The sequence below is a fragment of the Ursus arctos genome, unplaced genomic scaffold (assembly GCF_023065955.2).
Source record: "Ursus arctos isolate Adak ecotype North America unplaced genomic scaffold, UrsArc2.0 scaffold_28, whole genome shotgun sequence".
Classification (NCBI taxonomy): Eukaryota; Metazoa; Chordata; class Mammalia; order Carnivora; family Ursidae; genus Ursus; species Ursus arctos.
Window position 1 is genome coordinate 2,542,078 of NW_026622963.1, and position 20,790 is coordinate 2,562,867.

At 51.6% G+C, this 20,790-nt stretch overlaps 1 protein-coding gene across 4 annotated transcripts in view; it reads right to left on the bottom strand.

Annotated features, from left to right (window-relative positions):
- MEGF11 (multiple EGF like domains 11) overlaps positions 1-20,790 on the bottom strand; it is a 218,629-nt gene that overhangs the window by 151,273 nt on the left and 46,566 nt on the right. For all 4 annotated transcript variants that reach the window (XM_044392025.2, XM_026478347.3, XM_044392024.2 and 1 more), the window contains exon 4: positions 20,165-20,257. In XM_044392025.2, coding sequence (XP_044247960.2) covers positions 20,165-20,257 — 93 coding nt within the window. The remainder of the gene's footprint in view (positions 1-20,164; positions 20,258-20,790) is intronic.

Sequence of the window (20,790 nt, forward strand, 5' to 3'; positions counted from 1 at the left end):
AATTCACTCATCAAACACGGGCATCTACTCTTAGCCAGGGACTCAGTTGGTTACGAGTCACCAAGGAGGGGCAGGTGCTTATTACTGGGTGCTTTGGGGGTCAGACAGCCTGGAGAGAACTCTGTTTCTCATGGACACTTAACCAGCCTCAACATCAGATTCTGCCTCTGTAAAATGGGAATGATAAGGGCACCAACTTAAAGATCACAGGTACATGGGTCCCTCACCATCCAAGGCTAATTGAGCTCAGAAGAAGCTGTCATCGTGAGTGATCAACCCAAAACGTGGTACCCCTCTTTTCTGTTCCTGAATTGGATAGCGAGACTGTGGATCGGCAGGGGTTTGCCATGAGGATTAAACGTGTAGACCAGGATTTACTGGACACTTTGTTGCGGAGCCATCGAAGAACTCTACGTGTCATACCTAACTCACTTCACACAAGCCCCCAAAGCAGCTACCGTTTTATAGAAGAAGAAATTGAGGCACAGAGAGGTCATACAACTTGTCCGAGGCTCCACAGATGGGACAAAGGTGAAACCGGCATGTGAGCCTGTCTGTTTCTATATAACCTGTGCCCTAAGCCTCCCAGGACTAAGCATTTACCCCCGGACTGCTGCCATGATGGTGGTGATAATGATGGTGATGATGATATTATCCTCGATGATGAAAAAGGTTTGGTGATGCTCTCTTTTTTTTTTATTTTTTATTTTTTATTTATTTATTTATTTATTTGACAGAGATAGAGACAGCCAGCGAGAGAGGGAACACAAGCAGGGGGAGTGGGAGAGGAAGAAGCAGGCTCATAGCGGAAGAGCCTGATGTGGGGCTCGATCCCATAACGCCGGGATCACGCCCTGAGCCGAAGACAGACGCTTAACCGCTGTGCCACCCAGGTGCCCCTGGTGATGCTCTCTTTAAGCCACTTACTGCTTTTCATGGGGGAAAACACTGGGGCAAAAAAAATTTCTAATGTTCTAAGATAGGAATTGGTAAAGATTTTCTATAAAGGGCCAGACAATAAATATTTTTTACTTTCCGGGCAAGACCGTCCCTGTCACTACTCAACCTTGCTGATATTGTAAGAAAATTATCATAGACCTACAAAAACAAAGGGGCATGGCTGAGTTATAATTAAACTTTATTTACAAAGGCAGGCTATGAAACACACATGGCCCACGGGCCTTAGTTTGCCGACCCGTTTTAAGAGAACTACTTTAATTGGGAAAAGTGCCTAGGTTCCTCTCTTTTCTCCAGCTCAGGGGAAATGAGCCCAGTGGTCTGGGGGAAACATTCAGGAAAGACTGGAGTAAAAATCACAGTTGTGGGCTCTGGGGCAGAGAGCAGCTCATGGGAAGGTCAGCCCCAAGGCTGCCCCCGCAGGTGGTGAGGGTTGGGAAGTCCAGCTTTGGCAAAAGTCCTTGGAGCCTGCAAGCTGTGGGAATCAGGTCAGGCTTCGCTATCCCTTCAACCAGAGCCTTGCAGTGAGCAGTCAGAGAGCTGGGCCCCAGAAACTTCAAAGGCACACCTGCCCCGGATGTTACCTGCCACACTGTGACTCACTGATGACCCGACCTGCGCTGACTGGGCTGAGGGTGCCTGACGTGACAACGAGATCCACTTTGGGCAGAAAGGAGGAACACTCAGCATTCTGGAATCACCACTGCACAAAAAGGGGGTTCGACCTTTGGCTCCGAGGTTTTGTAACCCCGTACTCAAGAAAAGTCTGGCTCTGGTGCTGGGGGGTCTTGTCCAACACCATTTACGAAGTTGCTGCAGAGCTAACTAGATCATTCTGAGCTCAGGCGAATATCATCTTACACAGACATGCTCTTCAAATCAATCCGCCTCTCCCCCAGCAACCACGAGACCTTGACAACTCTGCCTCTCCGGTCCCTCGTCTCTTGAATGAGAATCATCTGCAAGGCTGTCTGGAGGAGTCAATGAGCACGGACGGAGACCTGCCCAGCACTGCCACATGGTACGTACCTACTGATGTTCCAGCCCCTTCCCTAAGTGTTCGTCCAGCCAAGCAGCTGTAGAACCCGAAGGCTGTAGGACGATTTTAAAAAAGAAAAACATAGATTTGAGAGAAAACTCAGCTCTAGTTTGACCTCCCCACCTCCCCCCCAAGAACTAAGGAAGGACAGCCATCATTCCTTTCAGTTGTGGCTTCTCTTGGCATAATTTAGTGGCCACGGTGTCTCACAGTTTGTTCTATTCTGTTCTAAGCATGGCATGGGCATAGAGCAGGGGAGATAAAAGCTCTACCCAAGACCCACCTTCTGGAACTGTCCCCTCCCCGGATATCAGCACCAGCAACACTGGCACGCTCTCACTCACCTGCCCGTCTCCCTCCATTAGGCTCTATGTTCCTTAAGGAAAGGGGCAGCATCTTAGGTAGCCTTGTCTCCCTGGCACCTAACCTAGAGCCCACTCTCTGGGGGTCCCCGCCATGAGATACAGTGCCGGGCCGGCCCTTAGAGTCATCAGCCCGTCTGCTTCCGAACTGCACAGAAACTCACCGCATTTCTTGCTTGTCCTCTAGACACTCGGGCTGTGACCGAAATCAGAGACTTTTAGAGCTGAGAGCAAAGGCAGGGAAGCCTGTCCTGCTAATCTTTATTTGCTAAGCAAATGTATCGACTTATGAAAGAGAGTTGTTCGTTTCAACAGCAGCCCTGCCTATGTGGTTCATGCTCTCCCCAGAGAGGCCTGGCAGCCGCATTGGAGATCTGTCATTTCCCGTGATCTGGACCATGCAGGGCTCCTGGTTCCCCATCAGGGCTGTGACCCAGAGCCGAGAAACATGAAGTGCGGAAAAGAGGGGAACCCTCAGTGATTTCCTTTGGCGGCAGCAACAGCAAGGAGAAAACAATCGATGCCACTCATCACGGGGCCAACGATCGAAAGAAAGATGGTTCCAACTCCAAGTTCCTTGCTGCCCTGGCTCACACACCAGGGACACCCCACAACCCCCCCACCTGCACCTAAGGGAATAAATGAGCATTACCCAGCTCAGCCCAGCGCCGTTGGCAGAGCCCACGTCCTGCCTGACGACTCCCTGCAGGCACGCTGCCCTCCAGGAGCTCTTCCCTGCTCATCGCAACTGGAAGGGCCCTGTGCCTCCTCTGAGCTTTCAGCACAACGCGCGGTCCCACCTGGAACCCCCCGTCCTATTATTCCTCGGGTAGCGGGGTAATCACAACCCCTAGACTGAAGGCGCTGTGTGGGCAGGAACCTGCCTGTCCATTCATAAATCCTAAACAGAGCCTGCTTAGCAACTGTCCTGTACGCATGAAACAAATTCTGTTCTGCTGGGTCAAAAATAGACCAAGTCCTAGGGTTTACCAACACAGGAACCCTTGGTCTTTGCTTTTTATCATCTAAGTCTTGGCTCAAATGTCCCTCCTCGGGGAGGCTTGCCTAACCACCCTGCCTCTCTCCCTTGAACTTACTACTCTGTCTTATTTTCTTCATACCAACATCTGAAAGTTACCGTGTTTATTTCTGCGCCTAATTGTCTCCCTCGCTAGAAGGTAAGCCCCATGAAGGCACATGCTCTGTCTTGTTTGCTGCTGTCTCTCCAGCACCCAGAACGGCCTGGAATGCCCAGCTGGCATCCAACACAGATGTCCGAAGTGAAATGCACTCCTCGGTGAAGGGTGAGCGCGCTCAGCGCCGGGAGCCCACTTTACCTGAGCCTTCCTGGGGGAAGGTGCTCCCCTCTGAGCTGTTTCCCAGGCAGCCCTTTCAAACTGTAGGGACCTTAGACAGCTCACGTCCCTGGAGCCCTGGAGATGCTGCAGAGCCAGGGCCCGGGAAGGTCATCTATCTTGCCTCCACTAGGACTAGAACCTCACCTTCCCGACTTGCTTTCACCCCACTGTCTCCAGCTCCTCTGTTTCTCCCCAGCCCTAGCGGCCCTTTGATTTAGGGTGGCGACTTTTCCAAGGGAACAGCAAAACCTTAATAAGAAATCGGCCAGGGCTGATGGATGACACCAAGTTGGCTCCAGCCTCAAGGTCGGAGGGAGTTATTTTAAACTATTCAGATTTACTAGGAGGGGAGCAAGTCAGAGGAGGATTTAGGGGCTTGCCTCCTGGCAAGACATGTGGACAGGTCCCTGAGCAATCTGAGACAGACGCTTCCTGTGCCGCCACCCCCACCTCTGCCTTTGCCCCGCCATCCTGAGATGGATGGTGAGGCCTGTGGCGTGAGGAATTTATTGGGAGCTGGTCAAATAAATTTGAAGTCTGGGACTGGAGCAGAACCTTGTCCCTCTCTTCCCCACTGGCGCCCTCCTCTGAGCATGGGAGGGCAGCGGGCTGTTGCTGAGAGGCCGGGCCCCTCTGCGGAGGGCAGGCTGTCTACCATCTCCCGCAGCCTCTAGGAGCCCCGGGCTCCGCAGCCCCCGTGATGAATTAGCCCCAGTCCTCCACTCCATTGGTCTGGCTCCTGCCGGGCGCTGCAGACAAAGGTGCAACTCACCATCTCAGCTGCAGGGTTTCAGTCCAGAGGCCTGAGCCGCCACCTCTTCTTTCCCACACAGACCTGCACTTCCTGGAGCTCCACATTCCTCTGTCTCCGGAGTCCCTTATCGATCAATCCCCGCCCATCCTTCAAGGCCCATCTCAGTCCTCACCTCTTCCAGGGAGCCCTCCCTGATCCCCCCAGGGAGACCCGGGCCCTGCTCGGTGGCCTGCACAGTTTATCTGCTTTCTGCGGCAGACATGATGGGCGGCCCGTGCCCTCGCCAAGCTCCCAGTTTTCACTCGCGATATCCTCCCTGCCTTGCTGCCTGTCCCGCACCTCACATCTGGCACTGACGGACCCTTAGTAGGGGCTCAGTAAGCATCTGTTGAACTAAATCGAACGAAAAAGACACTTAAGTTTAACACAGACCAACACATTGTCTTTCTTCGCCTGAGCTTGGGGGCTTGCCAGGGAGAGAAAAAGGTGATGGCCTTTTCCTCTGCACATGGAGTATTTTGAGCACACTGTAAAGCATGGAGAAAATTATAGCAGAGGATATTCGCCCAACAAGTCTCATCATTCCCCACTTTTGCTATAGATGTCTGCATTTTCGAATAAAACCGCACACAGCTGAAACTCCTTGGGTAGCCCTCCCTAGCCCTCCCTCCCCTCTCCCCCTCCTCCCTGCTGGGGGCAACCGAAGGCCAACTTCAGCATTTATCATTGCCATGCCTGTTTTTATACTTTCACTACATCTGAATGGACCCGCAAATAGCATATTCATTATTTCGCAGGCTTTTGAACTTCATATAAATGATGATTATGGGGGATGTATGTAGCCCTCTGCAACTTGCTTTTTTCACTCAATATCATATATTTGCGATTCATGCAAGTAGACGGGTACGGCGCTAGCTCATTCAACTGCTGTGGAGATTCCACTGTATGAATATATTACCAGTCATCCAGTCCCCTCTTGAGGGACCGCTGCGCTCCCTGCAGCTTTTCACCACTGCAAACGATGCAGGGACACAGGCTGGAGAAGCTCCCTGGGGACGAGCTTTCCAAAGCCCTAACCTGGAACCCGAAGAGCGTCCCGAAATGAATGTCAAAGGTCACAAAAACCCTTTACAACAATTAACTCAAAGAGACTGTAAAACATCAGCAGGTGCCTGTGTGTGTGTGTGTGTGTGTGTGTGTGTGTGTGCCGGGACACAACGCGAAATGTGTTTCTTAACCCAGCCTGTGATAGGAGAACATGTTTGAGAAACAGGGTATGATGGGGTTGGGATGATCTTCGGCTTTATTTAAAATTGCCAAGTGGCTCCCCAAATTCACGCTCTCTCACCAGCAGCGCGTAAGAGGGTCCGTTTGCCTGCAGCCTCGCTAACACCTGGTTGTATGAGAAACTGGTTTTCCCCACATTGTTGAGTGGGATAAGGTGGCATCTCTCAAGTGGAATTTGCACTTCCCTGATTGCCAGGGAGTGAGCTTCTTTTCATGTGCTTACTGCCCATCAAAATACCCTTGTCCTGTGAAGCGCATGTTTATATCCTTTGCCAGGGTTTGAATGGTTGATCTTATCGATCGGTAGGATTTAAAAACACCTGGTCTGGATAGTAACCCTTTGTGGACTGTACGTGTTAGGGGTGTCTTGTCCCAGTCGGGGGTTTGCCTTTTTACTTTGCTCTGCCAGCTAGGACATTCTGGTCCACAATGAGGCAAAAGGGGACCCATGTCAGAGAGGCGGACTCGAGAGCAGGGTGAAAGCTGAGGTCTTTCTGCATCCCCAGAGCAGACCCCTAGTAAATGTTTGGTGCCCGTGATATAACTCACTGGATAATTCTGTCAGGTGTGTCCAGCAGAGAGCTGGGCTTACAGCAAGGGTCCTGTGGAGACTTAATGAATTGAGTCATGGGTTTGCTGCACTATAAAAAAAAGTCTCAATGTCCAGGCAGAGAATTCAGAAAGAGGGTATCTTCACCGGCAAAAGAGCATTGGCTTTATGGAAGGATTTCCTGCAGCAGGTCTACGTAAAGTTATGTGTTGATTTAACTCAGAATTCAATGTATGTCCAGTGTTCCAGAAAGCCAGTTTGGGTCTCCAACAGGTGGCCCCAAGCATCTTGACTTTGGTCATCCCTGGGAGCGCACAGTAGCACACTGATTCTTCATACTTCACAGGTGAACCAACGAAATGTCTTGTCCCGATCACATTGAAAGCAGGGGCCAGGGTGGAGCTGGATCCCACATCTCTTGATCTCCACCTGATAAAAGGTTGAGACCCGAGTAGTGGGGAGTTTGAAGCCAGCAGATCCCTAAGCTCTCAGATGTAGGGGAATGAGCTGACCATATAGGGAAGGAATCTATTACCTAACACAAGCCAGGTTTAAGTCCAAATAACTCTTGACGTATCCCTAGGGTACAAAGAAAGAGATGAAGGACAAAAACCCTATTCAGCAGGACCTCAGAACAGGAATAGGAATGACAGCGTGTATTACTGCAAGGTCCACTTGCTTGGGCTGGGGGCTCGTTGGGCAGGGACTGGGGCAGGGTCTTACTTGTCTCCACCTTTCCAGAACTCAGCACTGTGTCTGGCACAAGGAAGGGGCTCAAGAAGCATCTGTTGAATAGACAGACGGATGAATGGATGGACAAATGGATGCATGCACAGATGGACAGATGGATAGAGGAGTGGATGAAGGGATGGATAGATGAATGGTCAGACGGAATGATGGACAGACAGAGATACACTGACACGTAGTTAAATGGGTGGATGAATGGATGGGTGGATGTTCCTCATCTGGACAATCCCCTAGGGGAAGATTTGGTGTCAACAGAACCTCTCAAGCCGGCAGCCGAAGCTGGGAATCCTGCTGCAGCTGTTCGTAAAATATACCAAGTGGCATAACTGCAAGAAATAATTGCTTCTAATTGGGCTGAATTATTCTGGCCATATAGTAGACATATTTTTATAACTTTATTAATTATTCAATTTGAGGCCTATTACCCAGCCTGCCAAAATGGGCTTTCCTTATTAGAGGGTGACAGATTCCCCAGTTTGGCTGCTGCTTCTGCGGCCGTAGCCCTGTTGGGCAGTTGCTGCCCACCTGGGGACCCCACTGCTGTCTGAGGATGGGAGGTGGAGGGTAGGACTGCCCCTGACGGGCAGACTGGGAGTCAGAGATCCTAGAGGCCAATAAGGCTGTTTCAGGCGCTCTGCCTGGACATCCCATGGACCATCAGATCTGTGTTCCCTGGTCCGGCCAAGGAGGCAGAAGGGTATCAGAATACATCCAACCTGGCCTCTGTGGGTCACCCCCTGCCCAGATCCATTCACCAACTCTTAGTCATGGCGGTCTCCCTCCTCCTCATCCCATCTGCCCCCCACACCATGCCAAGTTAGCCCGCCATACGTTTTTCAGTGGCCTCCAGTCGGGGACAAGGGAAGGAGAGCGTGGCCCAGCTGGCCCGGGGGGTTAGCCAGGACTGGAGGGCCGATCAGAGCCTCCAGAGTGTTCTCTGTTCCCAGACCTCGGCCCAGACCTGGTCACAGGTTAGTTGGGAGAAGGAAGAGTTCAGAGGTTGCCCCAGCGGGAAACAATAGACTTGGCTGATGAAAAGTGAGCCTTCGGGAGCTCCCCAAGGCCCGCAGAATAGTGTCCCGCCCCACCTTGCCTGGCTCCCACTCCTGCACCAGGTGGCCTCTGCTGCAGGCGCGTCTCTCCGCCTGGAATGCCCTCTCTTCCTGTACCTGACGACCGACACTTCAAATCTCATCCTTCTTGGAGCTCTAGTTCCAATGTTTTCTTGGCATCGTTCCCACTTTCCCAGCTACACGTGATCTCTGCTTCTTCTGAAGGACCAACCTGACTCCTGGCCTCACCTAACAATCCTTGGGAACACGCCCCTGGGAGACACTGGTAGGTGAGAACTTTCGGAAAATCAAAGGACTTGACTTTGAATTCTCCCAAGCAGCCAGCCCAGAGCCCCGTACTCCTCCCTAGTCCTGGCACCACCATGAGATCATCATCCAGGAACCAAAACACAATAAAATGAGAGAGGGAATCCACTGGACCCCACTTAGCACTGTGCTGAGCGCCCCCCACGCACCTGCAGCATGCAGGGCCCCGGAGTCACAGAGACAAGCCCTGGGCCCCGCCGTGGGGACAGTCGCAGGGGACGGGGACTGAGAGGCTAGCAAACACGCCATCAAACGCTGATTGTCCAGGGTGGCATGGACCACACTGGCCATGTGCAGTCAAGGTCTGTGGGAATCGGGAAGTGTCACAGCAAGGATGGTATCTGAGCTGAGCTTTAAAAGCCAAAGAGCAATGGGTCAGCGAATAAAGGAAGGTGGAGCGGGGAGGGGGGTGGTGTGCAGCGATGGGAAATGAGGCTAAAAACTAGGCAGGCATCAGACCCAGAGGAGCCTTACAGGCCTGGCCAAGGAGCTGGGGACACTTCCCGGCAGGCAAAGGGGAGCAAAGTGACATGGCCCAATTTGCTCTTATTCCCTCCCTACCTCCCAAGTATGGGAGGGTCTGGAGAGGGAAGCGAGGGGGCCCTGTAAAGAAGCGTGAACCGAGTTGTAAGTGCGGTCTCCAGAAACAGACTGCCTGGGTTCAAATCCTAACTCTGACACCTAATGCCCCCGGACCAGGTACTCAACCTCCCTGGGTCTCTGCTCCCTCATCTGAAAGATGGGGGTAATCACGAATCATCATGAATCACCATGAATAACGAAAAGGACGGCATGGATAGTCAGTGCTGATGTGAGTTCGGACAGAAGCGTAAGCGAGAGCAAAGGCCAGACCTCCCTCCCTTGCAGCCTCGAATGCCTCCTCTTCCACAGCCGCACGCTCGGGTGGAAATATTCCTGAGTGGAGACAGCACACACCCTGGAGCCGCTGAGTGACCTTCGCGGCCTCGACCACAGCACATGGGTGGTCACGCCCACCTCAGCAGGCAGCAGGAGGATGAAGAGAGATCGAACCCCCATCTCCAGGGGTGCCCAGCATGCTGCAGGTCTGGGCTGCCCCCGAGATGATCCCCCCCCCCACGCAGTCAGAGTTCCAGAGAGTTCTCTAGGCTGCTGGGGCCAAGATGGCACAGTTCGAGATTCCCTTCCCAGAGGGGCGGTTTCCCATGGAGACTCGGCCCACGCGCCCATTCTGGAAGCAAGGCCGTGTGCTTACGTGTGCGTGTGTGTGTGCATGCATGCGTCGGGGGTGGGCACAGTGTCCTTTTCATGCCTGAGTGGGGCCGGGGAGGGGTGGCGGCACTGCCTGCCAGCCCCACACGAAGACGCCAGCTTGGCCGCTGCCATTCTGTTCTGCTTTTGTCACATTGTACGCGGGTTCTCCCACCCCCTCCCCCTCCCCCGGTTCGTGAGACTCCCTGTGTGTCACTTATTTATTAATTTTGTTCTCAGGGAGCAGATGGCCGGAGCTGAGTCTGGCAGAATGTGCCTCCCTCCCCCACCCTCTGACAGCCCCCTCGAACACGCAGCTCGCACAGGCTCCAGGTTACCCTGTGTCTGGAATTCTCAAACAAAAACTGACTTTTAGGAGAGGCCACACAGGCCTTGCCTGACCCTTGATCCTGCTCGGATGGGACTGGTCCCAATAGCTCCCCTGATCTGAGAGGCACAGGGGGATGCGGGGAAGGCCTGACGGGCTGCCCTCCCTCAAGGTGCCGGAGGTATCCCATGCCCCTTTCTCCCCCATGGCCTGCCTCTCTTGGACCTGGGAAGGAGGCCCTTAGGTCTCCTTCCTTTCCTGGTGGGTATCATCACAGGAGCAAGGGCCAGTTCTGGGGTAGAGATGGGGTGGGGAGACCAGCCGCCCTCAGGCTTGTGTTTTGGGGTCTCCACAGGCTGCCCCCAACCCAGCCTCATCCTCACCCCCACAGTGGTCTGGACCCCTATGAGGACAGAGCACCCCAGCATCTGCTCCTTCTCATTCCCCATTTCTCCTGAGAGACACCTCAGGAGAGGAAGAAACTCTGGGAGGGAGGACATAAACCTCTTCACTAGCTTCCAGAACACAGCCAAGGCTGGGGGTGGGGGGGGGGTCTTAAAAGGAGGGAGCCAGGGCTGGGGGGAGGGGACAGCCAAGGACAAAACCGCCTTCTTGCCATCCTTCCCCTGAAGCCCCAGCCCCTCAGGACTCAGGCAGCAGTTGGGCTGAGGTCTCTTTCAGCCTCCACCATAGGCTCCTCACGAGTGAGTTGGTTCTCGCCCTTCTTATCCCTGTTTTCTGTGGACAAAAAGCCAGGCAGACCCACCTGTGACGCTCACCAGCTGTGGGACCTCAGGCCATCACTTCACCTGTGCCTCAGTTTCTTCATCATAAGACACACGCAAGGCCATTATGTTGGGGACCTGGCACACACCCAGTTCCTTCCTTCCTGCACCCTCCCCCGCTGAACCTTCCAGGTGTCCCCGCCCATGAAAGCCAGAGCCTCCTCTCCCCCTGGACTCTTCCAGCTCCCTCCTCTCTGTGCTAGTAGTTCTGGCTTCTGCTCCAAGTTCCCTGAGGATGGGGGCCATACCCTCCACATCCCTAAATCCCCCCCCCCAGCCTGGACCCCCGGCAGTGCTGTCCTCGGAGAAGTGCTCAATGTGCATTAAGTGGAACTCAAGGGACAGAGAACACGGAGCCAGCGGGGCCGGTGGCCCTGGCTACTGACTTCTCTTTTGTTCAAAATTAGAATTCTGGGGTGAATAGCAGCTTCTCTTACGCACAGACCTTGAAAAAGCATTTGCTGCCGCATCCGCCTCTCCCTTCTGTTCCCGTCACGGTGACTGCGCCCCAGTGCGCGCTGCTGACACGGAGCCCACTGTCCCGGGGAGGCCCACGGGCGCACCAGATGCCGCCAGAAGGCGGCCCAGGCGGTTCTGCGAGGGGCCGCGGGCTGGGCAGAGCCACACACGCGAGAAGCAAGCGTAACTGCTTTGGGTGAGTCATCTGAAGTTGCTTTCACCTCGACAGCCGGCTCAGCGGAGTGAAAACACAGCCGGGGAGCAGCGGCTGCCTCCCTGGCGGCACGACGCCCCTCTGTACACCGCCCCCCCCCCCAGCTGAGGCGGCCGAGGGCTCACCAGGAACCCCCCCACCCTGCCGGGGGAGGCAAGGATGTGAGTCACGGCGGCCCCCGCCCGTGGCTGTCCTCCTCCCCACTCCTCTCCCAGGTCCCAGAATGAGGAGAGAGAATGGCAGGAGGGCCGTGCGTGGGGGCAGGGGAGAGAAGACCCCCTCCCCAGAGGTCAGTGGGAAGGTCAGCAGGGCCCTTGATGAGGCGATGCTGGATTCTGTCTTCCCAGAAACAGAGCATTATGGGATTTAAGAGTGGGATATCTACGCCAACCTCCCCATTTCACAGAGGAGAAAACTGAGGCTCACAGAGAGGGGAGGACTTAACTAGGGTCACCCAGGCAGAGGTATGACCTGCAGCCAGCTTTCCTGTGTTTTATGGCACAGGACTTCCATTTCTTTGGAGGCAGCATGGAGCTGTAGGAAGAACACAGTTCTGCGTTCAAATGTGCCCCCCGTTAGCCGGGTGGAGGTCAGAAGTTACTCTACTGCCCTGAGCTTTGGTTGCTTTGTAAAATGGAGATAACCACATGACCTCTCCAAGCCGCCAGGAGATGGAATGAGATCGTGTGCGTGGGGCATCTGCACGCGGCGGGAGCAGGAAGCCCCATTCACCTTCCTGCTCAGACCCCATGGCCCTGCACACTTACGCTCCTCACCCCATTCGTCACGGAGGAGGAGCCCCTAAGTTTTGGGAGTGGCCCTTGCCAGCAGGCCTATACGGCGAGGCCCACTCACTCCCCCTTCAAGCCCTGCCCGTGTCCTTCTGGGCCCCCCTCACCTGCCCTAGGACAGAGGCAGGAACCCCAGCCAACATCCTGTACTTTTGCTTTGCACTCATGTCCTAAGCTTCCAGAGTACGATGTATCCGTGTCCATCAGTGAGAAGTGTGTCTGGGGCCCCTGAGACGAGGACCCTTCCCTGATGTACTTTTCAAGCCGCACAGGGTTGGCCCCTCTGGAAATATCCAATCCCAGTGCCCTGGCCTGACCTGTGGCCAAGAGTCCATGCTCTAGGCCTAGGCTAAGAAGGAACGAGGAGGATTGGGAACCTTTAGGTCATCTGCACAGAAGTCTATAGAACAACTTGGTCTATTTGCTTTGGTATAATGAGATCCCTCTGCGTCTATGATAACTCCGGCCCTGAACAACTAGAGTGGCTGGTGGGAGACAAAAGGCATGGGAGTCAGGAGACCCAGGATCAAGTCACAGCTCCGCCATGACCTCCCTGGGTCACCCCAGAAGCAGTTTCCTTTCTCGGACCTCGGTTTGCCCATCTGTAAAGTGCAAGCAGACCCGATAATTTCTATGGTCCCTCCTAGCTCTTGATTCAGTGGTTTCAGGTTAAATCAGGAGATCTCAGATTTGGTTCCCGGATCCCAGGCCCTACTGTCTGATACTCTATTCCAGGAATTGGTGGCTCAATGAAAGAGATGTGAAGAAATCCTCAAGAAAACAGCACTGGGAGGTTCATATGACTCACAACCATGGAGGGCCAGCACTGAGCACTACAGAGAATGCAGAGACCCTGGAACACCCAAGACGAGGTAGTGTGGGCTGGGCCAGAGGCTTTACGCCAATCCAGAGCCAAGGAGCCCAGACACAGATAGTGGGGGGACTGCAGACAGCCCAGCATGCTGGGGGGAAGACAGAGTGCCCAAGAAGGCAGTGGGGAAAGGGATTCAGGGCCTGATCTCGCTTTCAACCATCCTTGCAAACAGTCATCAGCACTGGGAAATGTAGTTCTGTTTATGGACTTCTTGCCTTTTCCACCGCTTCCCAAACTTTACCCCTAAATTAGCCCTGCGCCCCGGGGAGGTCTGGTGGCAAAGCTCCAAAAGGTCCACCAAAGGCTCGAATAATCATATTTTTGGTTTGTTTTTTTTAAAGCATGCCAATTCCGCATTCATTTCTATAATCAATCTTTATTTGTTTTAATAGAAGGAGCAATGTTTAAAATTACTTATCAGATGACTAATATACCATTACATAGTGGAAAAAAAACTCCATAGCTTCAAAAATCTTTAGCCAAAGTCTTTTCAACAAATGGTGCTCAGAAAACTTGATATCCATGTGCAAAGAAACCTAAGTTGGACCCCTTCCTTATACTATATGCAAAAATTAACTCAAAATGGATCAAAACCTTAATGCGAGAGCTAAAAATGATAACATTCTTAGACAAAACATAGAGGAAAAGCTTCATGACACTGGATTTGGCAGTGATTTCTTGACTAGGACACCAACAGCACAGGCAACAGAAGAAAAATAAATAAATTGGACTTCATCAAAATTAGAACTTTTGTGCATGAAAGGACCCTAATTAACAGGGCAAAAAGGCAACCCACTGAATGAGAGAAAATGTTTGCAAATCATATACCCGGTAAGGGATTAATATCCCAAATATATAAAGAACTCCTACAGGTCAATAACAACGAACAACCCAACTAAAAAATAGGCAAAGGACTTGAGTAGACATTTTTCCAAAGAAGATCTACAAATAGTCTTAAGCACATGAAAAGATGCTTGACATCACTAGTTTAGGGAAATGCAAATCAAAACCACAATGAGATACCACTTCACACCTACAGGGATTTTCTGATTAAAAAAAAACAGAAAATAACAAGCGTTGGCAAGGATGTAAAGAAAGGGGAACCCTTGGGCATTGCTGATGGGAATGTAAAATGGTACAGATGCTGTGGAATGAGGTATGACGGTTCCTCAAAAAATTAAATGTAGAATTATCACTTGACCCAGTGTTTCACTTCCGGATCAGCGATCCAAAGAAGTATATACCCCAAAGAAGCGAAAGCAGAAAAGCTATCTGTAGACCTGTGCTCCTGGCAGCATTACTCATAGTAGTCACAAAAGGTAGAAGTAACCCACGTGTCCACTGATGGATGAACAGGTAAACAAAATGAGGTATCTACAGACAATGGAATATTATCCAGCCTTCTAAAGCAAAGAAGTTCTGACACATGCTGCAGTATGGATGAACCTTGAAGATATTATGCTAAGTGAAATAAGCCAGCCACAGAAAGACAGATATTATGTAAGCTACCTAGAATGATCAGATTCTTAGAGACGGGAAATAGAATGTGGCTGCCATGACTAAGGGGAGAGGAGAGCGGGAGCTAGTGTGTAATGGGTACCGAGCTTCAGTTGGGGAAGATGAAAAAGTCTGGAGATGCATAATAATGATGATTGCGCAATAGCGTGAATGTACTTAATGCCACAGACCAGTTCATTTAAAAATGGTTAAAATGGGGGGCGCCTGGGTGGCTCAGTCAGTCAAGCATCTGCTTCGGCTCAGGTCATGATCTCAGGATCCCGGGATCCAGCCCCGTTGTCCGGCTCCCTGATCGGCGGGGAGTCTGCTTCTCCCTCTGCCCCCACCTCCGTTTGTGAGCATGCACGCACTCTAAATAAATAAAATCTTTTTAAAAAATGGTTAAAATAGGGTAAATTCTATGTTGTGTATATTTTATCACATGCACGTGCACACAACTCTAGTAAACCCACACCTTAGTTTGAAAAGCGCGGACTCAGGCTAGTTTGGGCGCGTGGGCCTCTCTCTGAGCTGGTAAATGTTTTATTTTATTCTGCAAGGATAACCGAAAGCCAAGTCGGCCAAGGGTCCCACACACCATTCAAGATAAGAGCCCATTTGCTTTGGCAGGAGCTACTCTTGGTGGTGACCCAACACGGTTCCTGCTGCCTCGGTCCTTGGGGGCCTCGGTCCTTGGGGGCCGCAGTCCTGCCTCGTGCCAGGGTGGGGTGGTGGGGAGACGGCGTCCGACAGTGAACCACGGAGTAGTGAGGGAGGTTTTACTGTCCCGCACGTGGTCTGTGCACATGGATGAAACACGTTCGGTGGAATCCAAGAAAGAGGGGGGGACAGTAGGGAGGTGGAGGGGCAGGCTTCCCTCTCATGTGTACCCCAGCCACTCTGGGGAGCCCCAAGACCCAAACCAAAACATCACGCTAGAGCCCTGAACCCAAAGCACAAAGCATCGTGGGATGGGAGGCAGAGAAGCAGGACCCAGGAAATACAATAATTAAATAATACAATGAAGGCTTAAATTTCCAAGTTGATTCTTGGGTATCATTTATAAAAGTTAACAGGGCATATTTAATTTAGGAATTGGCTCACGTCCCTCTCCTTACAGCTGAAACCTCATAAATGAAATATACTGGATCAGTGCCCAGTGCGGAAATAAAAGTTATGAATAATGTTTCTATCTCAATCATTGTCAGTGCTTTAATATTCCTAATTACTTTAAAAAGCTAGATATTCAATATAGGAAAACTTTTTTTTCTTTTTATCTCCACTTGTGAGATTAGTGCAATTTAATAACAGTCACTCTGTCGTCTTTATTCAGTGTAAACTGACATTTCATCCTTTTACTCCTCGTTATGATATGGGATGGAGGTTTATGACCAAGCATGCAGCCACTCCACTTCCCCGTACGGGTCCTTCTAACACCTCAGAATTATCCACAATAACTTACATGCCTGCTGGCCAGGCAAACCAGCATCACCTCACTTTCTTTATGGAGCAGAAAGAATTTAGTCCAGGCCTTAAGGAAATTAGGCTATGGGGTTGTAAGTCTGGAAAATAATGAAAAGTCTCCCAGCCCCACCCCAGGACTGAATTTGTCCCCTTCACAACTGTCAAAGTCATAAATGCCTTGGCAGCCACGAAGGGCAGGGCAAGCAGGCGGTAGGATGATGGATCTTTATAACCCTCCCTGCCTCTTCCAGGAATTTATCCTAGGAAGAAATCAGGACAAATGGGCAAAGATGTATGCACAAGAAGAATCACTGTAGATTTTTTTTTTCTTACACAGGGCCACAGTCCCTTGCCCACAATCCAAAAATCCCTAAAAAGCCCAAAAGAACATTTTTTTTAAAGTTCAGCACCAAAATTCAGTTAGAGGCCAGATCTTCACGGAACTGATTTGTGGTTCTGTATTGCCTTGATGCCCCTAAGTGGAATAGTCCTATTCAGAAACATTACTGTGTCTCATCCCAGGGTGCTGTCCAGACCCCTCTGGGGGTACAGGTCATAGACCTATAGTCACCACACACGTTTCTAAACTCTGAAAAAAACAAATTCTGAAATCAACAAGCCCCAAGGATCCTGAACACAGGATGGTGGGGCCTTCCTTACAACAGTGAAAAACCCCAAAACAACTTAAAAGCCTATCAACAAGAGACCAAATACTTCTGGTGATCCACAGAAGAAAACTCTATGAAGGTCTTTAAAAATAAAGGGAGAGTCATGTTTATTGACAAAGATATCAGTGCATGACTGATTTAAATTTAAGAAGTTACAGAACAGCACATAGACATGATCTAATTCATAAAAGTTGTATCCAGACATAGCTCTCAGTGCAAATATGTGGAGAAATGACACGGAGGGCAAGCACCCAAATGCATGTGCGTGTGTGCGTGCGTGCGTGCGTACGTGTGTGTGTGTGTGTGTGTGTGTGTGTGTGTGTGTGTAACCTTTCTGTAGGATTCAGGTGCAGTTTGAAGTTTCTTTTTAACATGAACAGGTGTGATTTTAGAATCAGAAACAACAACAACAAGAATGATGCTTTCAACTGAACAAAAATCCAAGCTTCCCTGCAAGGGAATCATATGTATAGACATGGCCATGGGCAGCTCCCACACAGAAATCTCCAGGAGTACACGCCACACTGAGCAGGACACCCAACCCCAGGGGCACAGGCCCCCCCAAGACCCTAAGGCACACTCAGGCAGACAGGCATCCAGCGGGATGCTAGCAAGCGGGCTCAAATTGCTTGCACAACCTCCGGTCACAGTTTGTGCCCTGGGGCTGATTCGTCTACCTCCGGAACAGGATCTCGGGGCCACATTTTCCAAGCGGATCCTTCTTTCTCCTGCGAGCAGCACAGTTTTCTCATCAAAGACCTGTTTTAGCCTTAGGCTGTATTAATAGAGGTTGAGCACCTAGAGGAAGAAGGTGACCCTTAGGCGCTCAGGTTTGGGACTCAGGTGTTTGCTTGGTGGATAGTCCCAGCTTCACCATTTATTCGCTGTGTGTCCGTGCAAAGTTTGTTAGCCTTTCTGTGCGTCAACGTTCTCATCTGTAAATGGGACTCATCATAATTTCTATTCCATAGGGTCGTTGTGGAGATTAAGTGAGAAGGTAACTGGAGTGCCTAGTGCACCGTAAAATTCAATAAATAGTACCTACCTCTATGATTATTTTTCCATACCAGCCTACAGTTGTGTGGTCAGACCTAGGAATGATAGTTTAAGAGGAATAAAAGCCACAGACGATGGAGAGGAACCAGATGGGGAAGGCAGATCAGACCATGTCAGATGAGAAACAAAGGAGCTTGGAGAATTAAAACTTGGGGAAAGAAGTGATCACTGTCTTCTAATTCCCAAAGGTCTGAGCCGTGGAAGGGGACTCTGGTTTCTTCTAGGCAACCCCAGTGGTTATTACCAACTGCTCTTTGATGAACTTCGTCCTGTACCCAGTCCATGGCCTTGTCCACTGATCTCAAGAGAAATTCCAGACAGGGCGAGGAGAATCATGGCGACCCGTCACCCTGCTCTGGACTTATCATGAGGGAGAACCGACTGGTAAAAAGCTTCTCCTTCCACTTAACAGAAGGAGAAGCTTTCCAACAGTCAGGACGTACTGTCACAGGAGGCAGTGAGCTCCTTGTGAGTGGAGGGACTCAAGCAGAAGTTGGAAGGCTCTTGGTGACACCTAAGCTTTCAGTGCTCTGAATGATTTTGAAAGTGAGAGTCTATGAATTCCCTTCATTCAATGCTGGTTCCAGGACAGGGTCGGAACCCATCTTTCAGGACTTCCATGCCTTTGAGTAGACAGGGGTGGTGGCTCTTCAGCCCACGAAAATGGATTTAATCGGGGAAACAGCTCGCCACCGAGTCTGATGACTGAATTGGGGGTGGGGAATGAGGCAGTCCCGTGTTGTGCTGGCAGCTAGCAAGGCCATTTCCCTGTCTGTTTGGTAAACTCACTCTAGGGGCAAGAGTTACTCTAAACTGCTCTAAACAGGCCCGCTCAGTTGAGTGCCACCTTCATTCCATTTCTTTCACCAGAAGGGAAACCCTGAAAGACACAGACTACGTCGGAAAGACCCTCCGGGGCCCACCCCGGGCCTGGTGCAGTCCAGCACAGAGTGAACACTACACACACTTGCTCTGATCGGTGGTTGACATGCACTCAGGGCTGTATTTCTAACCTCCAACAGGCTGCCCTTGACATCGTAATCCGGCATGCAACAAGCAGACCTGTCCCTGCAGGGTTCCCCTAATCCAAATTAGCTCTCCGTCAAGGATTTGTGGTGAGCGAAGTTACGTAACACAAAACGCGGGGGGTGGGGAGCAAGCTCTTGAACATTCTAGCCCACACGTTTCCTACAGTTCACAGAAAGACTGGTGGAACACATTCCTTTCCTTCCCGTGTCCCTCAAGTTTACTTTTCAGTGTCGGGAGGAATCCCTGGCCCTGTTGCTCAGCGTGGCCCACCTCAGAGCAGTGACACAGGTGGGAGGCGGAGGCCACTGCGGCCACAGTCCATTGAGGAGTTTCCTGAGTACCCCAAACAGATCCCAGACCCCCGAGCCGAGATAACCACCCAGACTCAAAACAAAACCGCATCCAACAGCCTTGCTAGAGGGTACGTTCTCATATCCTGGGTAGACAGGGAGGCTCCAGCCAAGGCCCTTGGGAGAAAGGACCGTAACTAGATGTTTCCACCCTAGCAGAGACAGCGGAAAAGGGCAAGAGCACCACATTGGCCCAACATGGACCCACCATTCCCCTCTTCAAGTTTTCATGACCATTACAATGACGTTGGGACGGGAAACAGGGAGGTGACTCCCAATGATGGGGAAATACTGGGGGTTAGAGCCCAATGGATCGGCTTAGATATGTTATCTACTCAAGTCACAATAAAAGAGACACTCTACCCCAGCTCAAACCAGGAAGAAGACTGGGTTTCAACACTAATCAAAGCCTGTTTGAAAATCCTGTAAGACCGTAATGTTGACCAACCACTGACTGCAAAAAGTGCCAATGGAAGGAGGGTCATCTGTGAGCATTTAGGGGAAATGAGCCAGAAGAGCGAGAGTTGTCTTCAGCTGGGCTCTTGGTAGAGGAGTCCCCGAGCAGCTGCTAGGTGCACCCCCCCCAGGGGCCAGCCCCACGGCAGAGGCGATGCCCCCTGCTGCTGAGGGCAGCAGCAGTCTCCGGCCCTGTCCGGCGGTCCCAAAAGCATCTCAGTTCCACTTCGACCCTTAAAAGACCATATCTAGAAGTGTTTCACCGAGTCAGAGTTGTACAAATACTTCACGGTTCCCAAAAAAGTCATGTACAATGCTCCTCCAGACCCCCCAAACCATTACTCTCCTGCCCCCGGAGCCTTCCACCCCAATATCACCACATAAACTGCAGGATGCCTCTTCCCTGAGGTCCACACTCACCTGGGCTGCCCCAGGCCAACACAAAGTAGCCAGCATGCACGCAGCACGCCCCCCCCCCACCCCAAGCCACAGCCAAGGGACCCCCTGGCCCCCAAAGACCCCAGACTCACCACTGGAACAGTCGGGTCCTCCCCAGCCGGGCTCACAGTGGCAGGTGTCTGGGGAAACACAGCGGCCATGCACACACTCCTCCGTACACAGGGCTGCAGGGGGCCGGGAGGGAGGGAGGGAGGAAGCAGAGGAACAGACACTGAAAACCAACCATCTGGTCAAAGAGCATAAACCTCTTTGTAATGATCCCCTGGGGCCCAGGGCTGCTCAGAATGCATCACTGGTTTGGGGGAAAAAATCAAGCTACTCTTGACCCGCGTCATTTAATTAACTCTGAAATGGATCCAACAAGAGCGTGCTTCGTCCCAGCTTCGTTTCCTAAAAGGAAACCCAAGCCCGAGAAAGGGCAGCCTTAGCTTTTCAAGAACATGCTCTCCAAGATTGAACACTTGGGGACCCTCCACCAACCCCCGCCCTACATCCACACTCCTGTGACCGGTCACGTCCATCGGTTGCTTTTCCCGGTGTCTTTCTACAAAGGCCCCGAAATGCATCAGGTTGCCTGAAAAGAACAGGTTCCTCTCACGTTTCCCCCACCTTCCTGCTCTCCTCCCCAAATGCCCCTATTTTGGGGCTCTCAAATGTCAGCAAATCTGCAAAGTACACAAATGCTGAGGAAAAAGCA